The sequence below is a fragment of the Setaria italica genome, chromosome IV (assembly GCF_000263155.2).
Source record: "Setaria italica strain Yugu1 chromosome IV, Setaria_italica_v2.0, whole genome shotgun sequence".
In the NCBI taxonomy this organism is placed as follows: domain Eukaryota; kingdom Viridiplantae; phylum Streptophyta; class Magnoliopsida; order Poales; family Poaceae; genus Setaria; species Setaria italica.
The window spans coordinates 16554972-16564402 of NC_028453.1; the positions used below are offsets into that span (position 1 = coordinate 16554972).

Genomic DNA, 9431 nt, shown 5'->3' on the forward strand with positions numbered 1-9431 from the left:
GGCCGCGCGTGGTTTCGGCCCAGGTGTTTTGTTTTTGTTTTCCAATTTGGTTTTGTATTTAGTTTTCAAATTTGAATTCAGCCAAATAAGATCCAAATAAATCCTACTAAAAATTCAACTCACACATGTATGGTCGTGGCTAAATATTTTGTTCATCATTTTCATTTTCTAGAGATTTTTTGGGAGAGGAGAGGAATTTAAATCTTAATTTGCATTTTATTCTCACGGTTCACACAATTCAATCAAAAATTTTGAAATTTTCACTTTTTGCTAGAATTTAACATTTCACAAATTTGCGGGATGTTACAACAGCCTACCCTCATTTCGGTTCCTTAGGCCTCTGTTGAGTTTCTGAAGCTGGTCCTTTTCTTCATGAGCTTGTTGCACAAGGTTCTGGTACTCGGCAGCCTAACCATCATACTTCATAAGAAGCCGGGAGGAGTACTGCTTCTCCTCGGCTAGTTTCTGCTCCAGCACCTCAGCCCACTGGATGGTGTCTCCAATTACTTCGAGAACTCTTAATTTCTCACGTGAGCGCTGGATCAGTATCTACAACACCGAGAAAAGTACTCGTATAACCATCACGTACCAATTTCAAGATGAGAATCAAGAACAAAAGCAAAGCTTACCTATGTATACTCGAACACTTGGCGATACATGTCCATGAGCATGGCCTCAAACTCCAGAGTGGCCAAGGGGTCAGCTATCAGCGCGATCTTCTCTGGATTTACCGCAGGAGGGAGTCGAGTGTCATTGTGCTCCTCAGCACCTGGTGCACCGAAAGGGACCACCGCTTGGCTGGTCGATGGACCAGCCTCTGACGGCAAGGAGGTAGTCGCCGCGCGACTAGTCAACGGGCCCGCCTCGGACGGCGGGACAACGGCCAACACTTGTAGCGCCCCAGCAGCCTCGGCATCGACTTCTGGCTCGGGGGCAACACGTATAGCCTCGACCTCACCAGCGGCTGCCACCGACACTTAGCCTAGCTAGCTGGAAACGAGAGGGCAGGTCGCATCCGTGAAGCAATTTATATTAATTTAGCCTGGTTAGAATTGGCTCTAGCCTGGCTACAAACTAGTGCAGCCTACCAATCATATGTTTAGATTAGACATGAGCAAACTTGGCCCAGCTCGACCCGAGCCCACCAGGCTAAGCCCAGCCCGTGGCCTTTATAGGGTCGGGCGTGGCACGTATTTTCCCAGCCCGAAAAAAATCTGGGCAGCCAAGCCCGGCCCAATTATATTTTGAATCGTTTTTCAATTAAAAAGGAGCAGGTGGTGGCCCGGTCCGACCTGAAAAAAGCGCAAAACGGTAGGCCCGAAAGCTGTTTGTGCGCGGCTTGGTCACTTGTTTTAGCCCGAATCATTCCGGGCTTTTTGCCGACCCAGCCCGCATTTTGCTCAGGTCTAGTCTAGATGTATACAAATACCTATGAATCCAAAAAATTTGAAAGGATGATTTGGGACGGAGGGAGTATTTGAAATCGTAGATTTTTTTCATTTCCATGTGAAATGTTTTATTTTTAAAAAAGAATAGGATTGTAAATTTTTTCCAGAGTTATGAGATTGTAAAAATTTCTCAGTACGTTGCTTGAATCTCTGCAACCGAAAAAAACCGCAATGTCTAGCACCACACCGCCGCCCGGCGTACTCTTCCCCTACCAAAGGAAAGGGAGACGGTGGCAGATTGCCGGTGAGGTTAGACGCTGACCAGCCGCCCACCGCGACAGATTAAAGAGCACGCGGTGACGTCTCTGCGGTCACGAACAAGGGGGGAGGGGGGCGAGCCCCTGCGCCCCCTGCCAGGCCTCCGTGCACGCACACGACAGCCAGCGCGATCCCCCCTCCTTAAAACGCCGTGCCGTGCCCATCCGGGGCAGCCGCCACCGCAGGATCCGACGGCCTCGAGGGGCGGGGCCGCTCCAAGCAGCAAGACAACAGAAGCGCCGAAAGGCCGAAACGCGCGGCGGCTCCGGACGGATCGAGCCCGGCGCCGCCTCCGACTCTGCTCCGGTCCGGGGCACCGCCGAGATGGGCGCGGACGGCGGGCTGAACCGGGCGGCGGAGACGCCCCAGGATGGGAAGGGGGGCGGCGGCGACGCGAGGGTGTTCCGGTGCACGGACTACTCGCTGCCGCGGACGACGCTGGCGCTGGCGCTCTGGCTGGGCGGCATCCACTTCAACGTCCTCCTCGTCCTCGCGTCGCTCTTCCTCCTCTCCCGCCGCGCCGCCGCCATGTCCGTCTCTCCCATCCCCCCACCTTATTTTCTTGCACCTACTTTTGATTCGAAAAAAAGTCACCTTTTCCTTCGGTGGAAGAAAAGAAACGGGATATTTTCATCCATCTTGCTCGTGTCAACGTCCGTTACTAACCCGTTTCGTGATGCAGAGTGGTGGCGTTCCAGCTCTTCTTCATGTTCGTCCCCGTCAACGACAGGGACAAATGGGGCCGGAGCATCGCCAGGTACTCTGCTCTTCTTGATCCATTCCGTTTCTAATTGTGGGGACTAGCTTCTCTCTTCCTCCCGGTTTTGAATTGCCAGCATGCGCGCCGTGCAGGTTCATATGCAGACACGCAATGGGTTACTTCCCGATCAGCCTGCATGTGGAGGACTACAAAGCCTTCGATCCCAGCAGAGTGTACGGTGCGTTTCCAATCCTATTTTTCCATTCAGGGATTCTTCAGTCATCATATCCACAATCCAATCCACCAATGGATGGAGTTGATTCTTTAGGCTAGTCCTGTGCCCAAGTGTCAATTTCGTTGCTGACGATAACAAACTGGAGAAAGAGGAAGGGAATCTTTTATTTGCAGAGTTTGTGGTGATAGTGATGCATGTGCTCTGCATTCGCAGTGTTTGGTTACGAGCCCCACTCGGTGCTGCCGATAGGACTGTCAGCTCTTGCTGATCTTGTTGGGTTTATGCCTCTGACTAAGATCAAGGTCCTTGCGAGTAGTGCGGTAAGTCAGCTAAATGCCTTGAGATGAAATGCCATAGGTCAAGGAATTCAGTGACCTTCTAGGGGCTCTGCATGTGACGGTTTGATTTTCAATTTGGTGTTAGGTGTTCTATACCCCGTTCTTGAGGCAGATTTGGACATGGCTTGGATTGGTACCTGCGACGAGGAAGAATTTTTATTCCTACCTTAGAGCAGGCTATAGTTGTATCGTAGTGCCTGGTGGTGTCCGGGAAATGCTTCATATGGATAATGATTCAGAGGTTTGGTTTCTTCATTGTCGAGGACCCTTTATTGTATTATTCATGCATGTGTAATGTTGCATTCAAACTTCTTATCTGTTTATTTGCCTATGGTCCAATGCAATTACATCAAATTCATTATTTGGCATGTGTTTTACAGGTTGCTTTCCTTAAATCAAGAAAAGGTTTTGTCAAGATAGCCATGCAATCTGGCTGTCCTTTGGTCCCTGTTTTCTGTTTTGGGCAGGTAACAATCTTGCTTTGGTCCATGACGTGCCTTACTTCTTTAAATATAGGTATCAAGAAAACTAGAAGGAACTGAGACTCTAAACTAAGAAAATGCAATTAAAGTTTTCAGTTCATGTCTCAGAAGTTGATATCTTAGTTCCTTACCATCAAAGCAATTGTGAAAAATATTTTTACTGATTCTCTATTATTTTAATCTGGTTAGAGCTATGCATACAAGTGGTGGAGGCCAGGTGGCAAATTGTTTGTCAACATTGCTAGAGCAGTTAAATTTACTCCTATTATCTTCTGGGGAAGATTTGGGTAACTTAATCTCTCATAGTATTCTTTTTTTTTCAGATTAATTTGTTCACTAATATGTACATGCTTGATTATTTTCACTAATTGTTCTTGGAATTAGAAACTTTACATGGCCTATTGACATTTGAATGCAGGACGCCCTTTCCCTTCCCAAGACCTATGCATGTGGTCGTGGGTAAACCTATTGAAGTCGACAAAAACCCCCAGCCTGCAATTGATGAGGTAGGTTCAGAAACATTGTTACAGGCTTATGATTGTTTTCGTGCTACATCACTCTGCAAACCAATCCAAACATATACAAACCTAATTACATGTATCCATCAATTGAGGTGTTGAAGGAAATAAGATTCTGGTGCTGGCACAATGACAATACATTTCATATCTTGTTACTCTTATTACAACGAAAAGCTTTCTTCCATGTTATTGATCTGTCTCAAGTTTCTGAAATCATGTTCCTGGGTTCTGACAGATTAATGAAGTCCATGAGCAGTTCATCATGGCCTTGCGGGAGCTTTTTGAGAAGTACAAGGGAAAAGCTGGATATCCTGGCCTCCATCTAAGAGTCCTATGACATTCCAGCACCGGGCCCAAGTTAGGATTCAGCAATAATGTGGCTCACTCCCTGAAGTTCCAAACTGTGCACTCTGCATGCATTCAGGCTGTAGGCCTGTAGTTACAACATTGTGGAGATGACCATAAGGCTCCTAGCTCCGATGTAAAAACGTGCACCGGATGCTCATGAGTCAGAAAGCTTTTTAGTTGCTTGCTACTTTTAGTGGCTGAAATACATATGTAAAGATAGGTGTGAATACCAATTACGCAATGTTGCATAATCATGAAGATTGGTGAGATATATGCTCCCAGCTTTAATCTTCTGAAATAAAGACTAGTATACCGCCCATGCACTCCTTACAGGCTCCAGATAAGATATGCTGGAGTTTGAGAAGTTCTTTCAAATTTTTACAGTTGTGAACTTGGAGATGAATTAAATATAGAATATGGGTTATCCATAGGATATTTTAGAAATCAACTTTCATTGCTTTACTGGTCCATGAACACATATGTTCAAAATGTTGAAATAATACATTTGAAATATTGATTATTTTAAAATAAGATAAATAAGTAATATGTACAAATATAAAAATATACTTGTGGTTTGGAGGAAAAAAAATATTTTAAGCTTGACATTAAAAATAGTTAATTAACCACCAATTCACTTCTAACTAAATTATATCACATTCATGCATATATATATAGTTGGTTGGTTTGCTCTCCCACTTTATTCTTAACCATCTGTCTCAGGTTGCAACTAAACTAAGTTACTTAATGATCAATTATTTAGGCTGGTTTCTGAATGAATTGAATTTCAGGAACATCTAGGAATATTCATTCTTAAGTTGTTCTTTGCCATGATACATTATGTTGCTCTGTCAGATGAAAACAAATAGTACAGTCACTGATACATACTGTTCATTTTGACTGTTTCGTCTTCAGTAATTCTCTGCACAGTAGCACCCTAATCTAGACGGAGTATGTCATTTGTACATTATAATATAGTTACATCTGACATTACTGTATATCATTTCTATATGAGGTACCCATATAAAAACTCGTTCCAGACATCAGGAACGCCAGGGAGGCACCAATGCGTGCAATCTGCATAGCTGGCCGGGTTCGCAATCTGCTCTTTAGTCAGAGGAACGAACTGTCCCCTGAACACCGTAGGATGCCCGTCCTTGCGGTATTCAGACAGCTCAGTGATGTTTAGTATCTGAACATGTATACCTTTTGGCTCCAATGTTTGAAAATACGACTTAGCCTTTGCCATCAAGCTGTAATCTGCAGCTGCGTATCCGTCTTTGTAGATCGGTTCTGTTTCATTGAGACACTTGTTGCTGTCTTCTCCACCCCACTTGCTAGCCCTGAAAACACATATATCGTTTGGATATCGGTGCATGACTTCCATATGAAATCCTGATGCCATGGAGATGTTGGTAATGCACTGTTTGTGTTGACAGAAGATGCAAGGGTATCGCTCTCACCTCAAATGTGTTGGTGATGATCCTACAAAAAAGATTCTAGTCTTGTTCTTATCAATATTCTCACCAAGCCATTCCGTTAGTTTCTTAAGAGCTATCTCGAATCCCTCTGTCATTTCCACTTCATCTAACCTTGCATCACCATCTTCGAATGAACCATACCTGCATATACAAACAATGTTACCTGTATTATTCGTCTTTGTATCTCAGTTCTATGACTTAAGAACTTTTCTGACATGTAAACTTACAATGTGGTGCCAATTGAGTAGGAAAGGAAAGAGGCGTACTTACATGACCTTCATCGTCATGTCATCCCTCTGCTTCCTCCACCATAGGTAAGAATTGAAAACAATGATGTCAGCATCCCTCCAGACATTGGCATGCTTCTCGATTCTGTCAGCCCGTATGATCCGGTAATCCACCCGGTGGATAATGGGGTTGTCGCTGTTGGATTCCACGAGCAGCGGTGACCAGTAGAAATCTATGGTTGCATTGTACTCCTGAAGATAATTATGTGTTCATATCAGCTAACCAAAATTGCTGGTTTGTGTAACCTGTAGTTTTCTGAAGGAATACATACCAATGCCTTGAAGGAGATGAGCGAACCATTGAATACGCGCATCTTGAGCCTGTCGTCAGGTATTGAGGCCTCCACCAAGCACACGAGGGACACCCATTGGTTCCTGTTGACCGAGTCACCCACAAACACCAATCTCTTGTTCCTCAGCTTTTCAAGCAGCTTGATGGCATCGAATCTGTCTCAGAAAGGTAAACATCAGCCATCATGTGGTAAATACCATGCAGAGTAAGTTAGTATGCCAGATATGATCTATTTTCTACCCTTACAAGCTTATGGGATGGTAGTATGGTACAGATAATAAAATAACAAGCTTATGGGATGGTAGTATGGTACAGATAATAAAATAAAAGGTAGGTAGAAGTTTTCCTCGTTTCTGATCTTTAACTTTCAATTAGTTCGATTAGTTCAAGCAACTCTAAAAGGTTGCTAATCTTACCCCCAATTTCTTCTTTAGGGAAAACAAAGAAAAAACAAACTCCAACTGTTCACCTAAAACTCCCCCAAAAGATTGGTGACACGGAAAAAAACCCCTCGCCCCGCATATATTCGCGAAGCACAGTCTTCCCCAATCCCGATTCCCGCGCGCGCGAGCAGCCGACCCTTCCCGCGCCCGCAGCAACGACGACATGGTGAGCGGCGGGGCGAGGGCGGCAGCGCTGGCAGGGCGAGCGGTGGACCGAGGGGGCGGCGGCGATGGGTGGGAGGCGGATGCAACGCGTAGCAAGTCGCCAAGTCCTACTCGATTCCAGCGACAACCATGTTGGCTTCCTCCTTCCACCGCCCCGGTACGGGGAGCTTCTCTTGTTTCCATGGGGAGAAGAACAAGCGGCCCCAGTCGATGCTCACGCCCTCACCGGCGTCCACGTCACCCACCGCATCGAGGAGTTGTACCACAAGGCGGCGCACCGGCTGCCCCTCAGCGAGGTCCCGGGCCTCGTCGGCCACGTCGCCACGGGCGGCCATTGCTTCAGCCTCACGAACCCCATCTCAAACATCATCCTCAACACCATCACGCTGTTGCGCCACCGGGCGGCCCGAGGAAGACCACGCCGCCGCACCCACTCGTGGCGCGCTCCTAGTACCAGATCGCCGACCACTCCGAATCTGGCCTCCTCGCCTTCATGACCGCCTACTTCCGCTACCTCGGCAACTGATTTTCACCGCTGGAGATCGCTACGCGAGGGGGCTCCTGGTCACGATGGCGGCGCTGGAGATTGCAACACGAGGGGCCTCCTGGTCATGACGGCGACTCTGGAAATCGCGACCGAGGGGGCCCCTGGTCACGGTGGTGGGAAAAAAGCAACGGATCCTAATTTGTCCATTGCGATGACGTGGCCTATTTTGAACTATTGAGGGGTAATTTTTAACGATCTACTGTTTTTTGGGAAAAAAAATTTAGCATAGCCCCCGATACCTCGCTTTGGGGAAGAATTTCTTGGAAACTTTTGGAGTTGCTCTTAGCTGACAACCCTAATCAGATTAGTTTTGCAAATCTCAAAGTAATAGTTGTATTTTGTCTCTCTGCATTACTATCATGTGTTTTTTTTATTCAGTTACGGATCCATTAGTGTTCAGAAGCTTCCGTGAAACAATGCTCTGGATTGGCACAGCCGTCGGTGACACATAAACAATCCTATCCTATCCTTTTGGATTCTTTTTTTGACTCTGATACTGACAGACCACATCTTCAGATATGCTGGAACTTTCCAACTGACAATAGCAAAATTGAGCGAAATCTTAAACCTTATCATACCTTGGAAGTTTGCATCCATGAGGCTGCCATCTCCAGTGCTGGTACATCACATCCTTCCTGCCATATTTGTCACAAGCCACCTCCCGGAAGATGAAGGCGCACTTGAAGCCGGAGTACAATGGCCGGGACACGTTGTCGTACACCCACCGCCCCCTCGACCAGTTGCAATCCTCCTCGCTCGTGTCCACCTCAGTTGCCCCTCCCATGGCTGGTTCTTGGAGTCTAGCTTCAACCTTCACCTGCACTTGTTGGTGTCGGTGCTCGACTGCCATTTGCACTTCCTGGCCTTTGTCAAGGAGGAAGACGATGGAACTGGCTAAGATGAAGAAAGCCACTAAGCAGGTCACGATGCTCCTCGCTCCAACCGGAGTTTGCAGAATCGTCATCTTGGTACCTGCTGTTCTTTCTTCAGAAACCATAGTGATTAGCTCTCCTCTTTTATGGCCACTTCTCGAGTCTCTGCAATGACAGGCAACATGGACACTGACCCTCGGGCTAACCACAAAAAGGTATGTGGTGCCAGGCTGTTTGGAATGCAGTACGGAAATGGAAAGGTTTTGTGTATATACCGGTATCATGTTTGTTCCGCAATTGTATTAACCTCTGAATTTGCAAAATCATTTGCAGATTAGTACTATGTGTTCTCCATGTACCATCAACCTTTCACTGGTAAAAAAACAAATCTCAATAAAAACATAAGGATAAAATAGGAGTGTTTATCTGTCACCGACGGCTGTGCCAATCCAGAGCATAGCATCACACCAGCCATTATAGATAGGATTAGGAAGCCAATAAAGAAAGGGCTGGACCACTACTGGGTTTCTCAGTTTCAAAAGATAATATATGTTTGCATCTCAAACAACAAAAATGGTGATGCTCAGCATCCTTGCCTAGAATTGTAATGCTTAATCTTAAGGCATTAAGCTCCTGAATGCAAATGCCACTAAGCTTGAGTTCTAATCAACCATAATCCCCTATTTCTGGTCATACTATATATAGTAAACCGATATGTGTACTGTCTTTGTTTTTCCCTTAGAACTAAAATTTTTTCAACATTCAAAACTTTTTAAAGCAGGAATTACCCCTGTAAATCAAATTTCACATTCTGTCCAACACTAATACAGTAGTGAGTACTTCAAATATGTAGTTCCCTTCTTGCACCTAAAAATGCAGCTTAGCCGATAGACGTGCAAGTTTTTACGTGATTTTTGCCAGAACCCGTTTAAATAAGAGGACTTTGTTGTGATCAAATTGGCCTATCTGTGCATAATTTAGAGTAAACTCAGAATAACTACACCAATACTCCCTCTTTTT

At 45.7% G+C, this 9431-nt stretch overlaps 2 protein-coding genes across 2 annotated transcripts; one reads left to right on the forward strand and one right to left on the reverse strand.

Moving 5' to 3' along the window:
• The first annotated feature begins 1752 nt into the window (after positions 1-1752).
• LOC101754473 (diacylglycerol O-acyltransferase 2D) lies at positions 1753-4721 on the forward strand. The gene is made up of 9 exons (XM_004965298.4): positions 1753-2236; positions 2389-2463; positions 2559-2644; positions 2855-2961; positions 3065-3220; positions 3360-3446; positions 3651-3748; positions 3880-3967; positions 4215-4721. Exons 1-9 carry the CDS (start codon positions 2031-2033, stop codon positions 4314-4316), a joined length of 1005 nt encoding a protein of 334 aa, XP_004965355.1. The 5' UTR covers positions 1753-2030; the 3' UTR covers positions 4317-4721.
• A 407-nt stretch (positions 4722-5128) lies between these two features.
• On the reverse strand, positions 5129-8602 carry LOC101754871 (protein trichome birefringence-like 34). The gene is made up of 5 exons (XM_004965299.4): positions 8118-8602; positions 6365-6539; positions 6076-6284; positions 5788-5946; positions 5129-5667 (listed from the first exon to the last, which is right to left on the reverse strand). Exons 1-5 carry the CDS (start codon positions 8534-8536, stop codon positions 5331-5333), a joined length of 1299 nt encoding a protein of 432 aa, XP_004965356.4. The 5' UTR covers positions 8537-8602; the 3' UTR covers positions 5129-5330.
• Between the last annotated feature and the right edge of the window lie 829 nt (positions 8603-9431).

Bases quoted from the DNA above. Each gene is read 5' to 3' on its own strand.
- LOC101754473 (XM_004965298.4), top strand. From the start codon at position 2,031: ATGGGCGCGGACGGCGGGCTGAACCGGGCGGCGGAGACGCCCCAGGAT. The intron at 2,464-2,558 runs GTACTCTGCTCT...CGCGCCGTGCAG, and splicing joins TGGGGCCGGAGCATCGCCAG to GTTCATATGCAGACACGCAA. The intron at 3,447-3,650 runs GTAACAATCTTG...TAATCTGGTTAG, and splicing joins CTGTTTTCTGTTTTGGGCAG to AGCTATGCATACAAGTGGTG.
- LOC101754871 (XM_004965299.4), bottom strand. From the start codon at position 8,536: ATGGTTTCTGAAGAAAGAACAGCAGGTACCAAGATGACGATTCTGCAA. The intron at 6,540-8,117 runs GTATGATAAGGT...TTTCTGAGACAG, and splicing joins CATGGATGCAAACTTCCAAG to ATTCGATGCCATCAAGCTGC. The intron at 6,285-6,364 runs GTATGTATTCCT...AATTATCTTCAG, and splicing joins TCATCTCCTTCAAGGCATTG to GAGTACAATGCAACCATAGA.